General features: G+C 39.7%; 2 protein-coding genes across 4 annotated transcripts; both read left to right on the forward strand.

The window, feature by feature from the left end:
* Positions 1–1,540: 1,540 nt before the first annotated feature.
* Positions 1,541–5,270, forward strand: LOC116062434 (centrosome-associated protein CEP250-like). Of its 3 annotated transcripts, none has more exons than XM_036003552.1 (2): positions 1,541–2,981; positions 3,108–5,270. In XM_036003552.1, the coding sequence occupies exons 1-2, from the start codon at positions 2,067–2,069 to the stop codon at positions 5,010–5,012; spliced, it is 2,820 nt and encodes a 939-aa protein (XP_035859445.1). In that variant the 5' UTR covers positions 1,541–2,066; the 3' UTR covers positions 5,013–5,270. The 3 variants fall into 3 exon arrangements, with proteins under 3 accessions (XP_035859445.1, XP_035859444.1, XP_031172967.1); XM_036003551.1 differs by having other exon boundaries at positions 1,542–3,317; positions 3,444–5,269; XM_031317107.2 differs by having other exon boundaries at positions 1,542–5,269.
* A 4,600-nt stretch (positions 5,271–9,870) lies between these two features.
* On the forward strand, positions 9,871–21,174 carry slc17a8 (solute carrier family 17 member 8). Its single transcript, XM_031317097.2, has 12 exons — positions 9,871–9,971; positions 12,305–12,560; positions 12,823–12,941; positions 14,574–14,688; positions 15,248–15,335; positions 16,049–16,135; positions 17,764–17,906; positions 18,066–18,215; positions 18,337–18,469; positions 18,959–19,069; positions 19,901–20,028; positions 20,503–21,174. The coding sequence occupies exons 1-12, from the start codon at positions 9,871–9,873 to the stop codon at positions 20,830–20,832; spliced, it is 1,761 nt and encodes a 586-aa protein (XP_031172957.1). The 3' UTR covers positions 20,833–21,174.
* Positions 21,175–22,113: the final 939 nt, after the last annotated feature.

A 22,113-nucleotide genomic window follows, 5' to 3' on the forward strand; every position in this document is an offset into this window, starting at 1 on the left:
AGAAATATTGGCCAGTATTGATAGGATAGCATCCCCCACACCATTGCACCACCACCACCACCACCCTGCACAGTGGTAACAAGGCATGACGGATCCATGTTCTCATATTCTGGTTACGCCAAATTCTGACTGACTATTTGTAAACACTTTATTAGTACTTTTCCAATTATCACATAAAACAATCGTATTCTCTATTTTACAAATAAGCATAGAAAAACAATCCCAACAAGAGAAAGACAAAGACAGACCAAACCCAAAATCAACCTGACAGACAAAAAAAAAAAAAAAAGTGCACCTAACATTCCTTATTACAGGACTGACCATGGGCAGGTGTAAACATTCAGAGTTCCAGTTCCAGACCAGGTAAATTCTTCACATAAGTTATCAGAGGGTCCCAGGTTTTGTAGAATCTGTTGATGGAACCGTTGAGGGTACATCTGATTTTTTCCAGCTTAACATTCTGCATAATGTCCCTAATCCAGTGGTGGTGTGATGGAGGAGTAGCGGCCTTCCATTTAAATAAAATCAAGCGTCTAGCTAATAAGGAGGAAAAGGCAATGACCCTCTGTAAATGAACAGGGGGAACAGATCCCGTTGTATCAGAAAACCAACCAAAAACAGCAACCAAGGGAGAAAGTGAGATGTTATAAGCATAAGCATTAGAGATGACTTCAAAAAAGGATGACCAGAAAGGAACAAGCTTCGGACAAGACCAGAACATATGATAGGAAGTAGCTGGCGTCTGTTTACATCTACCACATAATGGGTCTACGTTCGGAAATATTCTTGCTAATTTGGCTTTTGAGAAGTGCAACCTGTGTAACACTTTAAACTGTATTAAAGAATGTCTGGAGCATATGGAAGAGGAGTGGACTCTAGTAAGAGCCATATTCCATTCCTCATCAGACAGCTGCGCCCCCAAGTCATTTTCCCATTGTTCTCGAATATGTGAAATAGAGGGGTTGCAGCTATCCATGATATGAGAATAAATAAATGATATTCTGCTCTTATTCAGCATATTGACCCTTAATAGGGAATCTAAACAGGAAGGAGAGGGGAGTGTAGGAAAATTAGCAAACGTTTTACGAGTAAAATCTCTAATTTGCAAGTATCGCAAAAAATGATTATTGGTCAGACCGAATTTTCTGGATAGTTGTTCAAAGCTAACAAAAGTATCATTAATATACAAGTTCTCAATACTATGAATGCCATTGTCATACCAAATTTTGGAAAAAAAACTTATTTGGAAACCAGAAATAACTGTTCTCTACAAAGTTCAGGTATGTGTGGGGTTGAAAAATATCCACTGTCTGCTAGTATTTGCATGAGTAATGAACACATGGGCCACCACGACTCCAGCTGCACTCTGAATTTCGGCTAGGCCTGTGTCTGTCCCCATGCATTACATCAATGTTAAACACCTGGGTGCTAAGGAAGGAGTCATTAAAAGCATTCTACAGCAAGCGCGTGTGCATAGAATGTTATGGCACGTAGAATGTCATGACATCACTATCAAAGGCATCATAGATATACATGTAGGCCTATATATATCTATGCAAAGGCATCGGATCAAAGTAAATAATCACGAATGGCGTCACCGCTCTTACACAAACATCACTTGACAGCAGTTGTTGGCAGTTCATTTAAATTGCAGAGATATGTGAACTAGGCACAATTGTTTATTTCTGTTGTCATTTTCAGCCATAAATATAACTTTAAAGATATAGGCTATAGTTAAACATGGTGGTCTGTCCTGTGTTGCTTGGCTAGTCTTTGATAAACCAAATCTAGCCTTACGAACAGCATCATCTCACCACTGGTCAGACTAACTGCTAGTTTAGGTGTTGTCATTTTCTTTAGTCTGTGGCCCAACAGGTAAATTAGGTCTCCAACCTAATGTTAGTGAAAGTGTTAAATTGTATGTACGGGATGCAGGAAATTTCTACCCTTTTGTTATTGGAAACAAACATTGTGATTGGGTCTGACGTTATAGGCCTACTCAGAATTTATTTCAGCTGTAAAACAACAAGCTGTTATTCAAAGGGTTTTGAGGACATCTAAGAGAAATGAAGAAAGCAGTTAGGAAGAGTAACAAGATGTCTCAAGATCTTTTCCACACCGCTCCGTGCTGTCCAGAGATTGAGAAATCACATCTCCTGTATGTGCCTGAGAAACCTCGGGGGCTGGCATTACCCAATGTCAGGACTGAGGATGACAGGGTGAAGGAGATACCTAAATTGGAGATAAGAGAAATAAGGGAGGAAAGAGTCAGGGAGAAAAATTACAGAAGAAAGCTGAAAGAGGGAAAGTTGGGTTTGATTGAGAAGAATAAAAATAGGACCGCTAAGTTGGTGGACCAACTTGAATGTCTAAAGGAGACAAACCAAGCAGTGATTAATCGTCTGAGGGAAGATGTGAATTACCTTAAACCTAGTTTAAAGGAGGCTCAGCAAGAAAAATATGTGCTCTTACAGAAGGTGGCCCAACTTGAATGTTTAGAACAGACAAACCAAGCAGAGATTAACCGTCTGAAAGAAGAAGTGAACTACCTTAAGCCTCGTTTAAAGGAGGCTCAACAAGAAAAAGATGTGCTTTTACAGAAGGTTGCCCAATTTGAATGTCTAGAGGAGACAAACCAAGCAGCAAATAACTGTCTGAGGGAAGATGTGAATTACCTTAAACCTAGTTTAAAGGAGGCTCAGCAAGAAAAAGATGTGCTCTTACAGAAGGTGGCCCAACTTGAATGTTTAAAACAGACAAACCAAGCAGAGATTAACCGTCTGAGAGAAGAGGTCAATGACCTCAAGCCACGTTTAAAGGAGGCTCAGCAAGACAAAAATGTGCTTTTACAGAAGGTTGCCCAACTTGAATGTCTAGAGGAGATAAACCAAGCAGTGATTAACCGTCTGAGAGATGGAGTGAATGACCTTAACCCTCGTTTAAAGGAGGCTCAGCAAGAAAAAGATGTGCTCTTACAGAAGGTTACCAAACTTGAATGTCTGGAGGAAACAAACCAAGCAGAGATTAACCATCTGAGAGAAGAAGTGAATGACCTTAGGCCGCGTTTAAAGGAGGCTCAGCAAGACAAAGATGTGCTCTTACAGAAGGTTACCAAACTTGAATGTCTGGAGGAAACAAACCAAGCAGAGATTAACCGTCTGACGGAAACCGTGAATATCTTTGAGCCTTGTGCGGCCCAACCTGAATGTCTACAGGAGACAAACCAAGCAGAGAATAATTGTCTGAGGGAAGATTTGAATGACCTTAAACCTACTTTAAAGGAGGCTCAGCAAGAAAAAGATGTGCTCTTACAGAAGGTGGCCCAACTTGAATGTTTAAAACAGACAAACCAAGCAGAGATTAACCGTCTGAGAGAAGAGGTCAGTGACCTCAAGCCACGTTTAAAGGAGGCTCAGCAAGACAAAAATGTGCTTTTACAGAAGGTTGCCCAACTTGAATATCTAGAGGAGATAAACCAAGCAGTGATTAACCGTCTGAGAGATGGAGTGAATGACCTTAACCCTCGTTTAAAGGAGGCTCAGCAAGAAAAAGATGTGCTTGTACAGAAGGTGGCCCAACTTGAACACAATGATAAGATACTGCAGACAAAGATCATAAACCTATTGGCAACAGTGCAGGATCAAGAGGAAAGAGAGAACTCTCTCAACAAGCAGAATAAGACCATTTGTGATGAACTGGCCAGGCTTGAATCTCACACAGACAAAATGCAGGCAGAGGACGGTAATTTGTGGGCAGAAGTTCATGATCTGCAGGAAAAAGAGAACATCCTAACTGAGAAGAACCAGAGCCTGAGTGCTGAGGTGGCCCTCCTTGAATCTCTGAAAGAGAAACATCAAGTAAAGATTGAACATCTGTCTGAAGAAGTGCATGATCTTCGACGTCAAGTAAGAGAAGCTCAGAAAGTACACAGGGATAACGATGAGGAAATTAGCCTACAGAAGCTGACTAATGATCAATATCTGACAGAGATAAACAAATTGAGGCTAGCATTGCATGGTTCTCAGGTAAACGAAGTCTTTATGAAGGAGCAGAATGAGAGCGTCACCAAGAAGCTGGCTCCACTTGAGTCCCTGACAGTGAAACAAAACAAGAACATTGAAAACCTGAAGAAAGATGTGCAAGATCTTCAGTACCAAGTAATGGATGCTGAGCAAAACATCTGGATTAAGGATGAGATAATAACTAAGCAATCCCACAAAATTGCTTATTATAATGAAGATTTAGAGGAGCTTAACAACCTAATAAGCAATTTAAAACAAACAATCTCTGATCTTAAAGAGCAGCTAGAGACAAGGCAGGAGGTAGAGATACTAGCTGGTGTTGAGAATTTCCGAGAGGAACATAGCATTGTAGCTAAAGATAAAGACTCACCTGATGAGCAAAACGATGAGATCCCCCTCGAGACTAAACCTGAGGAGCAAAACAATGAGATCTTCCTTGAGACTAAACCTGAGGAACAGAGCGCTGAACTCCTCCTCGTGACTACACCTGAGGAACAGAGCGATGAGATCCTCCTCGAGACTACACCTGAGGAACAGAGCGGTGAAATCCTCCTCGAGACTACACCTGAGGAACAGAGCAATGAGATCCTCCTTGTGACTACACCTGAGGAACAGAGCGATGAGATCCTCCTCGAGACTACACCTGAGGAACAGAGCGGTGAAATCCTCCTCGAGATTACACCTGAGGAACAGAGCGGTGAGATCCTCCTCGAGACTATACCTGAGGAGTGGAGCGAAGAGAGCATCAAGGGGACTCCAGCTGCTCAGGCTAAGACCAGTAGCTGGTGGCGTCGCTGTGCTAAAGGTACACTGAAAGTGTGTTGGCATGTTGGCTTAATCACTGCCGTTACGGTTATTACCATGGGTATCCTGACAACCAAAGGGAATGCCAACTGCAATACAGCCTGTAACTGCAACCTGTGGGACTGTGCCTACAGCCTGCTACAGCCGACCTGCAACGGCCATCCCAGGGTGCTTCATCCCTTCTGAACAGTGAAGGTTCAGTTATGTATGTATAAATATAAATCATGAATATGAAATATATTCATCATTTCTATTTATTTAGCAGGGCGACATGGTGGTGCAGTGGTGGTCACTGTCACCAAACAGAAGGCAGGCCTTTCTGTGTTGAATTTGCATGTTCCCCCCTGTGTGGGTTTTCTCCAGGTGCTCTGGTTTCCTCCCACAATCCAAAGACATGCAGGCCATCAATTAATAAAATAAAACCTAAAAAAAACATTTGGAGGTGGAATTGAATCTGTAAAATAAAAATATAAATGTATTAGATAGAACAGGAACACTTGAGCATCATAATAATGTAATAAAGTAATTTAGATTTTTTTTTAGAGATTGCTGCTGTAGTATTGCGTAAAATTGTGTTCGTATATTTGTACATGGGTTTGTTATCTTGCACTCCTGAGTGCAAATCAAGTTTCCCATCTGGAATGATAAAATGACTGCACTGGACTGATTGTAGTGTTTTGCAAAGGAACAAAACATATTTTGCAAATTTGCTGATGAAATATCTGTATTTGTAGTGCAATGTGTGTAACAGGTATTGCATGTAAAATGAAGGTAGATGACAAAACATTTTTCAGTTGTTCATTTTATGGTGGTGTGAGGAAGATGAGGTGGAGTAGAGGAGCCTGACGAAGAATCAGCTTGTTCCAATAAATGTGAAAAGGTAGCACATCACAAATTCCAAGTCGAGAAGGACAAAATATTCACCTTACCCTTGTTTATTTGGCCCGTTTCCATTGTAAGATTATCTAAAGGGGGATCCTAGATTTACCTATCAATAAATGGTCACATTTATGGTTTGTGGGTTTCAAAACCCATGGTTAACACTTTATTGCTAGATATGATCAATATGTCTTTATTAACAGGTTATGTACCGCAGTCATTTAAAGTAGCTGTGATAAAACCTCTTCTGAAAAAACCCACCCTCGATCCTGAGGTTTTAGCCAACTATAGACCTGTATCTAATCTCCCCTTTCTCTCCAAAATCCTTGAGAAGTTAGTCACTAATAAGTTATGTGACTTTCTACATAGCAATAGTTTATTTGAGGACTTTCAGTCAGGATTTAGAATGCATCATAGCACAGAGGTGGCACTGGTGAAAATTACTAACGACCTTCTAACTGCCTCAGACAAAGGACTTGTCTACGTACTTGTCTTACTAGATCTTAGTGCTGCATTCAACACTATTGACCATACCATCATCTTACAGAGACTGGAACACTTAGTTGGCATTAAAGGAATCACACTAAGCTGGTTTAAGTCCTATTTATCTGATCGATCTCAATTTGTTAATGTTAACGGCGATTCCTCCAGGCACGCTAAAGTTAGCCATGGCGTTCCTCAAGGCTCAGTGCTTGGACCAATTCTATTCACCTTATATATGCTTCCTCTAGGCAATATTATTAGGAAACACTCAATTAACTTTCATTGTTATGCGGATGACACCCAATTATACCTATCAATTAAGCCTGACGAAACCAGTCAGTTAGCCAAACTTCAAGCATGCATCAAAGATATAAAATCATGGATGACCTACAATTTTCTGATGTTAAACTCAGACAAAACTGAAGTTATTGTGCTGGGCCCTAAACACCTCCGAACCTCATTATCCAAAGATATAGCTATTTTGGATGGTATTGCCCTGGCATCCAGCACTACTGTCAGAAATCTAGGAGTTATTTTTGATCAGGATATCAAAGATCATATTTCTCCTGTATTAGCTTCTCTGCATTGGCTTCCTGTAAAATCCAGGATTGAATTTAAAATCCTTCTTCTAACCTACAAAGCTCTAAATGGTCAAGCACCATCATATCTTGAAAAGCTCATAGTACCTTATTGTCCCACTAGAGCACTTCGCTCCCAGACTGCAGAGTTACTTGTGGTTTCTAGAGTCTCTAAAAGTAGATTGGGAGCCAGAGCCTGTGGAACCAGCTCTCAGTCTGGGTTCGGGAGGCAGACACCATCACCACATTTAAGAGTAAACTTAAAACTCTCCTCTTCGATAAAGCTTATAGTTAGGGAGTGAGGAATTGCAGCGTCCGCCTAACCCGGCCCACCTGCTCTCCTCATAGTCGTCAGATTCATTTACCATATAATCAGTAATATAATAAAAAAGCTTCTCTCGCCTCTCTCTTTCCATTTGTGTGCATCCATGTATCTCAGAAATGCTTGATACTAACCTAGCTATGGGGAGCCTATTCCCCAGAGTCCTTATGTTTTTTCTCACCCACCATGTTTCCTTGGATTCATGGTTGCAGCTGTCGTTGTGGTCCTGCTGCACTCCCTGCTACACCCTGCTACGCTCTGCGGTGCCCTGCAGTGTCCTGCAGTGTCCTGCAGTGTCCTGCTGCACCCTGCTGCACCCTGCTGCATCCTGCTACGTCCAGCTATGCTCTGCTGTGCCATGCTACATCCTGTAACGCCCTGCAGTGCCCTGCTATGCCATGAACTACTACAACTACTATTTCTAGTCACTGTTCCATTATCTTTATTGTGACTGTTATTGCCACTGTTCATCACACCCCCAACCGGCACCGTCAGACACCGCCTACCAAGAGCCTGGGTCTGGCCGAGCTTTCTTCCTAAAAGGGATATTTTCCTCGCCACTGTCGCACTGAATGCTTGCTCTTGGGGGAATTACTGGAATTGTTGGGTCTTTGTAAATTATAGAGTATGGTCTAGACCTACTCTATCTGTAAAGTGTCTCGAGATAACTCTTGATATGATTTGATACTATAAATAAAATTGAATTGAATTGAATTGAAAACATTACAAACAGACCCAACAACAAAAAAAATGCATTTAAAGCCATAATTAAGTCCATTTGGTGTCATAGTGTTAATTGTATATATCCAAAACATTGATCTCTGGGCCAGTTTCTTAAAACATCACCTCCTCTAGTAGCCATCATTATTTTTTTCAATCCTACAGAACTTTAATGAAGAGGGTGAATAACTTTCTAATTGCTTTTAGTTCCCCCGGAGAAAAGCCCTTCTCTTCCACCCCAAAGTCTAATAATTTCTCATGTTAGTTTTAGTTCCACAGTGGGTGGACAATATAATTATATACAGTGTATTGATTGTATGTGTATCTCTGTAAAATGATTACATGTGACTTCTTCTTTCAAACACTAGATGGTAGGCATGGCTTACTCTGAAATTGAAAGACGTAGGGACAAAACGTCCTTGGCTTCATATTCAGATTTTACACTCAGAAAAATGTTGCATCACAAGTTCACAGAATACTTTAAACCAACCATTTGCCAAATCCAATAATTGCATTACTGTGGTTTAGGCTAATCTTTACAATTCCACAAGACAAGTTGAATATTTAGTTGACTTACATCTGGAAGTGTTTGGTTACACTGTTTCTTGTTTTGTTTGCCATTGTAATGCGTGTGACTTTTTGTCACTCTGCCATGTAATCATAGTCATTCCATTGTTAATCATTATCTTAATTAAAATAAATACCATTGAAGCATTAATGGTCTTTCTGGCTGATCATTCTTGTTCATTTCTCAAATGTATTCATTTTGTTAATCTGAACAGTGTTCTAAAGACTGCTTACTGTAATACACTTCATAAAAAAAATCTATTTAAATCAAGTATACATGTATTTTTTCAGTCATTTCTGAAGTATCTGATTTTCATGCCATGGAGTACCTACAAAAAAAGAAGGCAGTTCCATTTTGTTTCCTGTGATGGAGCTGTGATATTTCTGGGACAAAGAACCTTATTTATTGAAAGAGTGTCCACTGGGGATCAAGCTCTCGGTTTATTTATGGAGTGCATGAACAGCTGGAGAACCAGTATCACCCTGAGCAGTTGCTTTGCAACAGCCCATTGCTAAATTTGACTCTTAGGGCTCATGCCCACACCATCCTGTCAACTGTTTAAATATTAAATTATCACTGAAATGCTGCATATTTGATTATCTTGAAAGAAAGAAAATTCTCCCTACTGGCAAAACAAGCATTTCAGGGAAATATACCCATCAGTGTCAAATATGAGATATGGTATTATTGCTAAGTCAATAAACAATACAGCTTCATGGCAGCAGTTATGATTCCTGTCACTCCGTCAGAAATGCAGAAATTTTAAATTGCGAGAATGTAAACCTGGAACTTGATGGCTCTGTCTTAGGTTTCACCTGCTCCCATTTTACACCACAGCAGTCCAGTTTCTCCCCGTCTCTCCTCAATGCAACTTGTGAAGCTCATGCATATTTAACTGTTCATGCTGCTATCAGATGAACCTAACTAGCTGAAGGGATGGTGCTGGGGGAAATGATGATGATGATGATGGTGTGTAAAGCGAGGGGGTTGGGTTTTGAAAAACCAGTACACCTGCCCCTCCTCACCAGGAATAAATGTGTTATGAGATGGAGAGATCTAAGCGGTTCATTCAGTTCAGCTGCAGACAAAAGGTGGCTCACAATGCCTAGAGACTAAAACCTGGATTCTACACTTTCATTTGCTCTCTTCCTTATTCATCAGTATTTCTCTAAACTGGATCTTTAAAAGATGAAACAAGTTCCAGAAGCTCTGGCTGCATGGTACTTTGGACATTGATGAATACTTTAACATCATCTACACCTCTACTTCTCCATTGAGTCCTCACCCCAGAGAAAAGTGGAGAGAAAAAGTCTCTTTCCTCGGAGGGACCCGTGGCACCACTAAAAGGTGGAGCCAACCCCTGGTGCCACAAACTCAGACAGGATGATGAACAGCTTCTAGTGGATTATTTTCTCTTTGTCAGAACAGAGTGTGTTAGTGAGGTATCAAGACACTGTTTTCAGAAAACGGGGGAGAGAAAACAAAGACACAAAAATGCCTTTTAGTGGGTTGGCAGGTTTGAAGGAACAGGTGCTTAAGCCTGGGAAGGAGGAAGTGAAAAGCACAGTGGGGGACTCTCTAGGAAAACTGCAAAGGTGAGAGGGTTTGTATGAAGAGTGTTGGGAAGGAGGCATGAAGACTGTGTGTGCGGGGTGTTTGATCCATATTTTAGATGTTGTTGGACTGCATGGAATAAGCATGTCACTCATCCACATCCACTCCACTGTCAGAGGGATGTGGAGAGCCTTGAAGCGAGCAGCGTGTTCTCAGAGATCCTGACGATAAATAAATATTTGATTCTTGTGCTTGCCAGGCAATGCCAGTGATGTAATCACAGATTGTATTCTAAGACATCAATACATATTTAATTTCTGATAAATATTTCACAGAGAGATGTGTGTGTGGTTTGTGTGTGCCCCCATTCTGATGTAAGATTTTTGTAATTTTAAGAGATAAAGGACTAAGTAGGCAATTTCCTGGAAAACTAATTTTGTGTGTGCATTGTGAATGTGCATGTCATTTTTGTCATGTGTTAAATATATATATATATATATAACATCACATGCATTAACATTACACACAAGTGGAAAATGGGAATATTTTGGTCGGTGCTGTATTTGCTGTTTGCTATATATATATATATATATATATATATATATATGCAATGTTCAGCTATTTGTATCTGAAAAGTGGTTGGAAAATAGAATAATAAAAGGTTTTGGTTATGATCCAGCTACCTATCAATAAGCATGCACTTTTGCAGGTTTGAGTTTAAGGACTTGTTGCTATGGCAACATTTCCAGATGGATTTAAAACCAGTTTTGAAGAACCAACAAAGCCAGGTTTATGTCAAATTGTCAACAATCTAATAATATATAACATTATAATGTATATAATAATTCAATTTGTTCAGTTTCTTCTTCAGAACGTCCCTCTACCCTAAACACACATATTTGACATTTGAAAAAAAACAAAAATTAAAAAAGGACAAATAAACCCAATAAACCTAACTTTCATAGATGGCTGCACAAATGTAGGACTTGGAATGTCATTTGTAGTGCCCTTTTTTGTTTAAAGTAGCTATATGTAACTTTCAGTTTAGAAAGAAAGAAGAAAATAGTTGGCCAACACAAACACGGACTAAAAGGAATAAAACGTCTGCGCTAAATGGAAAGGGTATGTAATTTACTGTCGGCTACTGACATACAACCACATTGTGCATTGTAAAGTTATTTTATGAATGAAATAGACATTTTACATACCTGAGGGCCAATTCTGGGACGTATTTGAATCATTTACAATCTCGTAATTGTCTCCATCTGTTGAAAGCCCTACAGAGATTGACTCAATTTTGCCACTGTCGTCTTTCACGTTCCCTTTTAGCTTTTCGTTATTCTTCATTTAATTGATGGCCCTGCCCCAGTGTCAGCCATAACTACAACAGATAACTTCTAAAATAAAATAAAAATACAATTAGGCCTATATAAAGAAATCTCCTGCTACCTTTTACCTGGCTGGATACAATAACACAGGCTTTTCCGGTGTTACACCGAAATCTGTGACCCTTCAGAATGTGTAACACTTTCTACCTGCCTTAAATCATTTTGTGACTTTGCGGGAAAAATCGGACCCAGGCATCTGTTTCTGACTATTGTACTGTAAAACAGTTACATACAGTCACTTTAATGCACCAATGGAGAAGTTATGACATATTTTCAAAGTAAACACATGAAGTTAGTGACTAGACATGAACTTTTAACCATACTTAGTTGTTTTTGAACATGTCATCTTGTAACCTTATACAGTACATTTGAAACTGGTTGCAGTACATTAACACTGAAAGGACATGAAATGTTGTTAAGATTTGTATTGTAATGCAGGTCAGAGGTTTTGATACAGCTGTTTATATGTTGTGAGAGACACCTGACTATTCTTTCAAAGAATCACGCCTACTGTGTATTATTTCGTAATAGATAATGTAACAGGACTCACCTGTTGTTACAACTAAGACAATAATGATTTTTCAAACACTGAGCTCGAAAAAAGGGAAAATTTGAGTGCTTGATATGAAATGTTGATCCCAGGTTCTGGTTAATTTGTGTCTTGCTGAAAGAGAACTGCAGTATAGATCTGCTGCAGGCAGATGAAAGCAGTTCATGTCAGCAGGGGAACAGAGACAGAGAACGATTCTGGGTAGTGCGACAGGTGTGGTGAGTGTCGCACCTATAAGCAACCAGATAAGAGAATCACAGATTTTTGGTACATTTGAAAATATTGAGGTTGAAAGAATAAATAAGAAGGAAGAAAATGGATGAAGACAAATATTTTTATTTCAAGCTAAAAAAGATAACAGAGATAACAATTGACTAGTACTGCTGACGGTCACATGCTCTTACTGTGATTTATTTTCCTGCTATTTGCATCTTAGGAAAATAGATGGTAGTAATGTAGAAGAAGAGGACACCATTGAACTGACAGAGGATGGGCGTCCGGTGGCATCAGCACCACGTCCTGCCCCACTGCTGGACTGCAGCTGCGGCGGTCTGCCCAAGCGCTACATCCTAGCCATCCTCAGCGGCCTGGGCTTCTGCATCTCCTTTGGCATCCGTTGCAACCTTGGTGTGGCCATTGTGGAGATGGTGAACAACAACACGGTCTATATCAATGGGACTCCTGTGCTTCAGGTAGCTGGATCAAATCCGACAGGACCCCTGGGTTATTGACTAGGACTTTGTGTAATATGTGTCTTTCTTTTGTTGGCCAGAAGATGTCTGACCTTACAGAAGCAAACTCAACTGCAGTTAACCATTGTTTTTATCAACTCTTTTAGGGGTGTATATGTGAAGTAGCTAGGTAGATAATACCAAGTTAATGCACTTTAGTGGTAAATGGGGGTCATTTCCAGATTTTAGCATGCATCTGTTTTGTTTTTTTCACCCTCTCCAGAAAGCTCAGTTTAACTGGGACCCAGAGACAGTGGGGCTGATCCACGGCTCCTTCTTCTGGGGCTACATTGTCACTCAAATCCCTGGTGGTTTCATCTCCAACAAGCTGTTTGCGAACAGGTGACATGCACTTCATGGCTATCAATAGTTCCACTGTAACGCTGTAATCTTGGTTTTATGTCATTATAAATGATGCCAAGAGATAGAAACTAATGTGAGGTGTGCCAACAAAAACAATAAGAGACATATTGTGTTTTTTTGTTGATGTTTTTCCATGAGATGAGGGTGAGGTCATGCTCACTGCAGCCATGTATGTTAAAAGGATCATAAGAAAGACTAAAACAGGATGAAGGTTTGGGGAGAGTCTGTGTGGTTAAAGGGTTAAAGCTGTACGGTGTGGTGAGCGGTGCCGATGGAGCAGATAGCAGTCCTGTAATAAAAGCTTCACAGGAAAAGAGGACACGCCACTGACAGAGTTAATAATGAAAGATCCTGCCTCTGATTTCTTTCTGAAACACCAGCCACTGGAATATTACAAGTGTCACTTACACACTGTTTTGGAAAAAGAGAAGGAAGGGGGGATGAGGTGAAAGAGAAAAGAGATTGGAGCTAAGCGGCACCGTGGTGATGGAGCAGAAAGTTGCAGATTGAATGGGATGTCTTTATCTCAGCGCATGAAAGGCAGAGGCGTGAGATCTGTCTCATTATAAGGCTGACTGAGATGCTTTGACCGGGAGATATTTGGAGATACTGCCTGCCATTATTAGACATCTACAGTTGCTTTTAGACACATGGTAGCATGTGTTGTCTTTTTACCTGACAAATATCACAATATAAGTCAAGGTTATAATTTCCTAATTAATTTATTTCTAAGGCTTTTTCATGGAAATAATTGTGTAGTTTGGTAATAGGAAATAGGACATTCCTTCTCCATTGTACTCCATCAAGTGACTATCATTATTCATTTATTATTAGTGAGTCTTTACTCTCATGTTGACTGGAGGATACATTTCACATTGTCACATGTTCAGCTGACATGCTGTGCACTGACTAGTACTATTGCTTACATTACCAATAAATTGAAATGTATTAATTGAAAGTGTAGTATTTTAACAATGCAGTATTTCCCCAATAACAATATATATATATATTTTTTTTTACAAGAAAAGGCTTTAAAGGGGACATATATGCTCATTTTAAAGTTTGTACTTGTATTTTGGGTTTCTACTGAAACATGTTTACATGCGTAAATGTTCAACAACAACAAAATACTGTCTGTCTGAATATGCCTGTATTCACCTGTCTGTCTGAAACGCTCCATTTAAGTGCTTGTCTCTTTAAGCCCCCCTCCCAAAAAAGCCTAGCCTGCTCTGATTGGCTTACAAACAAATATAACGCACCTTTGCAAAGGTGTTACAATATCCATACTACCATACTATTTAGTATTCAACCACAATTGACCCACAATCCTCTGCAGCGGAAGATACGTCACATCAACTGAGCTTCCAAGAGAGCACAGACAGATGACAGCCTGATTGACAGAGGTCTGTAAGGGATATATGAGCAAGAGAGTCAAAGTTCAAGGGCGCAATATTATGACAAAGTAGTATGTCCCAATTTTATGCATATTGCATGCAACAGTATCTAACTTTGTAAGGGCAGCTGCAAGACATACTAAAAGTAAGTATGCAATTAGAAACCTAGTTTAAGCCATGGGTGGAGATGTATAATGACACTCCAGTATTTCTACAGGGTGTTTGGGGCTGCCATTTTCCTGACGGCACTGCTGAACATGTTCATCCCATCAGCAGCAAGGGTGCACTACGGTTGTGTCATGTTTGTTCGCATCCTTCAGGGCTTAGTGGAGGTAAGAAAAAAAAACATGTTGGCAGTAAAACAGTGAAAATGATCGGCTTACAGTAAAAATAATAGTTCAAAATTTTGAGAAAATGTGCCTATTTGATTTATTGTTGAGACTTAGAAGAGAAGATCCTTTCATGTCTGTCCTGTCCATGAAGCTAACACCAGTTAGCTTAGCTTAGCTTAGCATAAAGACTGGAAACAGGGCAAAATAGCTAGCCTGGCTTTGTCTGAATAGGTTGTGACTAGATGATAACCCTAGATTTGCGAAAACTCTCGCAAGACTTGCTACCCAAAGACCTATGTTTGTGCTGATTTAACAAGATTTAAAGTTTTTATTAGTGATCATTGGAGGAGCCAGGCTAGCTGTTTCCAGTTTTTTGCGCGAAGCTAACCGGCTCCGTTCAGTAGCTTCATATTTATCGTACAAACATCTAAGCAAGAAAGCAAAATAAGTGTATTTCCCAAAATGTTGAACTATTCTTTGAAAGCTGTCAGATAAATCACAGGTTTCCTCTCGAGTCAATCTTTGACCTTTGACATCTTCCACACCATGTCCCTGCTAGGGTGTCACCTACCCAGCATGTCATGGGATGTGGTCCAAATGGGCGCCACCTCTTGAACGGAGTCGACTGGCCACAACTTCATTCTGTGGTGAGGGATGCCTCTAATTTCCTCTTATCAAAAAACTCAACGAACGCTCCAAAATTTACCACAACACAAAGCTTTTCCCTTTTACAAACCAGTTTACACACCCTTATAAGTCATAGAGGGGCTGGTCAGTAAATGGACATGAGAAAGGTCATTTTGTTTTGCAGATTTAGTCCACTGCTGTATCTCCTGAAATTAAAATAACCATGTTTCACTCTTTACTGGTACCATGACAACCCACGCATCAAACCCCTCTTGACTCAGAAGGAGCTTCTCCCTCTATTCACCTAAATGAACCGTCACATTACGGTCCAAAAGCTCTCTCATGCTTCCTGCTCTATTCAAAACAACAGTGTTCATGAATCTGTCTGATAATAGAAAACACATTAAAACACCCTGCCTGTCTCGGCAGTGCCAAAGACTCAGCATTTATTCAATGAAACAAATGTGTTCTTTGATGTGTTTGTCTTTATTCAGACACATTTTCACTATACAGTGTAGGTTTTTGTGCATTTGAAGGCTGTTGCACTGTAACAACATAATTTAGTTCTTTTGTATAATGTTCAAAGTTGTGAAAAGGAAATATAAGCATATAATATACAATACAACAATATATATATTTTTTAATACTTTAGTTATTTATTACTAAGATCCAATGTTACTGCTGGTATAATCATACCTTGACATTAAAATCTGAAACAAATTACTGTTCCCAGGATCCTACGCAGGAGCAGTGATCGCCATGCCTTTAGCTGGAGTGCTCGTTCAGTATGTTGGATGGTCTTCGGTCTTCTATATCTATGGTAAGACTGCTGTCTTGTGTTTAAATGAACATTACACACATAAAATCACAACAAACATTTCGGTCACTCTCTTGAAAACAACATAAAAGTGTAAATGTTCACGTAAAGATAAAGATATTGCAGAGAGTTTGATGGGAAGATAAATTATGTAACTGCAGCCAGAAGCCGATTAGCTTAGCTTAGCTTAGCATGAAGGCTGGAAATGGTGAAAACAGCTGAGACTTCAGGAAGTTACTGCCGCTGGCCGAGAAATAGTTTAGCACATAACCCAACATAAATCAACAATGTGCATATTTTCACTTTTACACTTGTTTATGGTTTATACAAAATACATATAACATGTTAATCAGTGAGCTTTATAGGATCATTTATTTAACCTTTGACAGACCCGGCCAGGCTAGCTGTTGCCCCCTGATTTCAGTTTTTGTGCTAAGCTAAGTTAACAGGCAGTTGGCAGTACCTTAATATTTATCACACAGGCATATGACATACAGTATGTGTTGATCTTCTCATCTAACTCTCAGCAAGAAAGCGAATAGAGATAATAATAGTATCACCCAAACTGTCAAACTATTTCTTCAAGCTGTAAAAGGGATCTTTGTGTTTTACCAATCATTTTAGAACCCTCACAACCATTTGTTGTCATTTTAACAAATGGATGTAAACCAGCCCAGTCCTATTCATTATTATATATATGCACGCACGCACACACACACACACACACACACACACACACACACACACACACACACACACACACACACACACGCACACACGCACGCACGAACGCACGCACGCACACACACACACACACACACACACACACACACACACACACACACACACACACACACACACACACATACACACACAGGTTTGTGGCACTATCTTTGTGGGGACCCATCATTGACATAATGCATTCCCTAGCCCCTTACCCTAACCTTAACCATCACAACTAAATGCCTAACCTTAACCCTTACCCTCACCCTAACCATAACCTAATTCTAACCCTAATCCTAAAACCAAGTCGTAATCCTCAAACAGCCCTTTAAACTCGTGGGGTCCAGCATTTTGGCCCCACAAAGCTGTTGGGACCCCACAAGTATACTGGACTCCCGGTTTTTGGACCCCACAAATATAGTTAAACAAGCCCACACACACACACACACACACACACACACACACACACACACACACACACACACACACACACACACACACTGTTGTTGAGTCATTGTATACACTAGGTGTCAGTTTAGTGACATGCAAAGTGTTTTAATCCTTGACTGGGACGCCACTCTGTGGCAGTTGTACTTTGTATGCTTTGCACAATAAGCGTTATCTGAATTGCTTTAGAGTTTGATTAAAATGATTAACACCGACATAAAATTCATACTTTGCCAAATGTGTTTTAATCAAAATCTACTGTGGTTCTGCTCTGATATAATCTCATGATTTATTGATGTGAATTAGCATTTTCCTGTCTGGGCTCTGTGACTCATACCTTGTTCATTTCATTTTAATAATGAAAATTCTTGTGGTCAGGGCTAGTTTTAATTAGTCTGCCCTGCCCCTTAAAAAGCCTTTACTACAATTTAAATTTTTTGTTGGTGTCATTTCACAAAAAGGTGTTTTTGGGATCATATGGTATATCATGTGGCTCCTGCTGGCATATGGAAGTCCTGCTGAACATCCCACAATCACCGAGGAGGAGAGGACGTACATCGAGACCACCATTGGTGAAACAATGCGCCAACTGAGTGTGACTGAGGTTTGTATGCGTAATATGCTGCCAGTTTCAGGGTATCACAGTGCAATTTTTTTTATCATTTCACACACACACACACACACACACACACACACACACACACACACACACACACACAAACAGTATAAACAGCATACAATGACTTCTGCCATCCAATCACAGAAATTCAAGACTCCGTGGCGTCGTTTCTTTACCTCCATGCCCGTCTATGCCATCATCGTGGCCAACTTTTGCCGCAGCTGGACCTTCTACCTGCTCCTTATCAGCCAGCCGGCGTATTTTGAGGAGGTCTTTGGCTTTCCCATCAGCAAGGTTGGCCTCACAGTTTCACTATAGCTATTCAACTGACTATGACAAATATCCATAAAGACATGATAAGTAATCATAGGACTGATTTACATTATGGATTCCTGAACGTATGATCTCCCAACAGGTAGGGCTCCTGTCCGCTGTCCCCCACATGGTGATGACAATTGTAGTTCCTATTGGAGGACAGCTGGCTGACTTCTTACGCAGTAACAAAATCATGTCTACCACAAATGTGAGGAAACTCATGAACTGTGGAGGTACGTCGTGGTAAACTAGAAGCAATACTTTTTGTCATTTTTTTTTTTAAACTTTACTGTATATTAAAAACTAAGAGACTCTATGATTTTACTGTAATATAATGCCCAATAATGTTTTTCAACCATTCTTGCATTAGTAGTGTTAAATGTTTCTACTGTAAACACCAAAGTGATTATATCATGTCATTTTTGTGACTGTTAGCTAGCTTTCAGCTGGTACTGGTGTTGAAAAAAAGAAGCCATATCAATACAGATTTAAGAAGATTAAGTCATATTTTCTGTACATTTTAGGAACTGTTTAAAAAAAAGTATGCCAGTGCAGTGTACAAAAAGAATATGTTTCAGTTGTAAATGAGTCCTGCTGATGATGTATTGTGCAGGATGATGAATTGATTAATTTCTTACAGATCCTTGGCGTACATTTGAAAATGTTTATCATGTTGTTTCTTACAGGAGCTAATGACATTCTTTGGTCCTGTATTTTTACAGGATTTGGTATGGAAGCTACTCTACTGTTGGTGGTTGGGTTTTCTCACACTCGAGGAGTCGCCATCTCCTTCTTAGTTCTGGCTGTAGGGTTCAGTGGATTCGCCATCTCAGGTATTACAACATATGCACTGAAGAAACATTTGTGTTTTACCTGAAATGTAAGACTTTTACTTTAGATATATACTAGTCTGGCTCAACAGATGTCTCTCCCCTATCTCCGCTATCTATTTTGCAAGGGGACCGTAGCTGCGTCCAGGGCTTAGTGCCGTCCAGGCTGTTTGTGATTGTTTTTTTTGGGGGACATTTTTAGGCCTTTATTTTCACAGGACAGATGAAGACATGAAAGGGGAGAGAGAGGAAATGACATGCAGCAAAGGGCCGCAGGTCGGAGTCAAACCCGCGGCCGCTGCGTCAAGGAGTAAACCTCTATATATGTGCGCCTGCTCTACCAACTGAGCTAACCCGGCCACGTTTGTGATTGTTTTTTAAAGAAATACAAACCAGCCAAGGCGTTTTTCCCCCATCCCAGAACAGATAAGCGGTGTAGCCAGACCATACTCCAGCGCTGACACAGAGCTGTGGAGATAGGTCTAGCAATGCAAGACTAGCTATATTCTAAACCGAAAACAGGAGGGTTTTGTTTGAAATTTGAGTCAGTTGAAATCCCTCAAATGAACGGGATGTTGCTTTTTTTCTCCTTTTTCTCTGTCTTGTCTAAAAACTGAAATGTGGTACTACTTTTGCTTTTGATGCGATGCTGTATACATGCATCAGCCTGTCAAGCCTTAGCACTTCGCTTGAATATTTTATAGATTGTTCTCAAGGCAACCAAAAATCCAAACCTGTGTGTGGATCCAAAAGCCATGTTCTTTTAGAATATTTATTTTGTAATTGTGTTACTCTTTACTTAATTGAATGTACGTGTGTGTGATTTGTCTTCAGGTTTTAATGTCAATCATTTGGATATTGCTCCTCGCTATGCCAGCATCCTGATGGGTATTTCTAACGGGGTGGGGACACTATCCGGAATGGTGTGTCCTCTGATTGTTGGAGCCCTGACTAAAAACAAGGTATAACAAGTTGATTTGTAACAGTAACTGTTTTGTATATATATATATATATATAGTACATTGATTAGTTGTCGTTGACCTTAGATATGTTGCTCTTATCTTGACTGTAACTGAAGATTACTTGATTCCTTCGATCTCCTATTCTGTTGAAATTCTTTTATTTTTAATTAGTAGTGTATAAAACATAACAGGAAACTCAGAAACAGTGTCCTTCACTGAGGTTGTCCCTCATGGCATGTATAAATTATATCAGCTTTGTTTTTTTTGGTCGAACACAGAATCACTGTAGGTAATCTTGCACCTATCAGTTGCTGTTGTTAATAATGTAAAGCCCTGTAACACATTCCAGTTGTAGTTTTTCCGATGCCATGAGTAAAGCAGTGGATTTACAGCATTACCTCAGTGGTACATAATCAAAAGATCAGTAAATCTGCTTTGGACAGGAAATTCATGACTCTATTCATCTCCTCACAGACTCGTCTGGAGTGGCAACATGTCTTTATTATTGCGTCCATGGTGCATTACACAGGGGTCATCTTCTACGCTATCTTTGCTTCGGGAGAGCAACAGGACTGGGCCGACCCTGAGAGCACCAGCGAGGATAAATGTGGCATTATTGATGAGGACGAGCTGGCTGAAGAGTCAGAGCTCAACATGGAGAATACAGTGGCTCCCAAAAAGAGTTACGGAACCACAGACAATTCATCTGGTGGAAAACAGGGCTGGAAAAAAAAGAGAGGGGTGACCATGCAAGAGGAGGAGGAACATTTTGGTAATGGCGATTACCAGGACCGGTACCAGTGAGACGCCCTGTGGGGCAAAGGATTTCCAAAACACTCAAGTCTAGTCGAGGCTGAATGTCAGAAACATCGGAGAAGGGACAGGAGCAGCAGCATTATTGGTACCTCAAGATGGTCGTCTTTCATTTTTGGTCAGTACTCCAGTTTAACTGTGAGTACTGTAAAAAAAAAAAGAAAAAAAAAAAAAAAAAATAGGGAAATGCAACAAAAAAAGGGAAAATAGTAAAATCAAACATAATGTTTATAATGAACCCATTGGGGCAAAATAAGAAAGAAAGGAACATCAACAACTACACGATATAATTCGAAATTGAACAATAAATTGAATCCACACTGACATATACTACAGACTAGTATGCTTAGTATAATAGAAAGTCAACTACAGACCCACATTAATGAACCAACAAGTGCTGTGTTAGAAGAACATCAGAAACACATATCAACTTTTGAACCTGATTTTACTTTTCCTGCAACCTGCGTTGATCGTACTCCATCTGTGCAAGCAAACTGAACTTTATGTAGCTTACTTTGAACCACATGAACAGTTCTTGAAATGTTTTGTGTCAGCTATGCAACGTGAAAAGAGATGTGCTTCTGGAATGTAATAATGGGTTTGACAGCAATGTTAAGCCTTACTTTTTTTCTTCTTTTTTTGCTTGTATGTATTTGCTGTTGCTGAATGATAGCACTCTGTCAACGCTTAGCTCACTCCTTTTTTGAGCAGGTCTTAGTTTACCATCCGTTTGTAATGCACTTCTTCCAGCATTATATCAGCTTCATTATTTATAGTGCTCTGAGCTCATTATGGGATGCAATGGATGGTGAGTTCAGTGCTGAAGCATTTAGTGTAACTCTATGTATTCTCCTGGTGTTTCTTTTTTGCAATTTCTGTGTGTGTTTCTATGTTTGATACATGGAGACCCGGTTTATTTCTAAAAAATAATGTAATGTTTAATAATAAAAGAGTATAGGACATTTACACTCACTGTTTATCATTAATGCTAAAGGAGAGGGAATATTTGTACAGTAAATTAATATATTGTTTGAGAGAGCATTGATTTCATTTGAACTTTACCTGAATACACTGGAGATGTAATAAACTACATTTCTATTCTGTATTAATTGTTTAGAGACATAAAATCCTGTGGTTATTGGACATTCATGTTACTTTGTGTTTCAAAGAAATTATAAAAAGAAATAATGAATCATCAAATTGCAAATTGTGTGTAATGGAAGACAAGACTGAGAGTTTGGCACAACAGTGCCAAGAGATTTATCTCAAAAC

Source organism: Sander lucioperca, chromosome 7, assembly GCF_008315115.2.
Source record: "Sander lucioperca isolate FBNREF2018 chromosome 7, SLUC_FBN_1.2, whole genome shotgun sequence".
NCBI classification, from domain to species: Eukaryota; Metazoa; Chordata; class Actinopteri; order Perciformes; family Percidae; genus Sander; species Sander lucioperca.

Coding starts and splice junctions, on each gene's coding strand:
- LOC116062434 (XM_031317107.2), top strand. CDS start 2,067: ATGAAGAAAGCAGTTAGGAAGAGTAACAAGATGTCTCAAGATCTTTTC.
- slc17a8 (XM_031317097.2), top strand. CDS start 9,871: ATGCCTTTTAGTGGGTTGGCAGGTTTGAAGGAACAGGTGCTTAAGCCT. Junction 14,689..15,247: donor TCCTTCAGGGCTTAGTGGAG/GTAAGAAAAAAA, acceptor TGTCCCTGCTAG/GGTGTCACCTACCCAGCATG. Junction 20,029..20,502: donor GAGCCCTGACTAAAAACAAG/GTATAACAAGTT, acceptor ATCTCCTCACAG/ACTCGTCTGGAGTGGCAACA.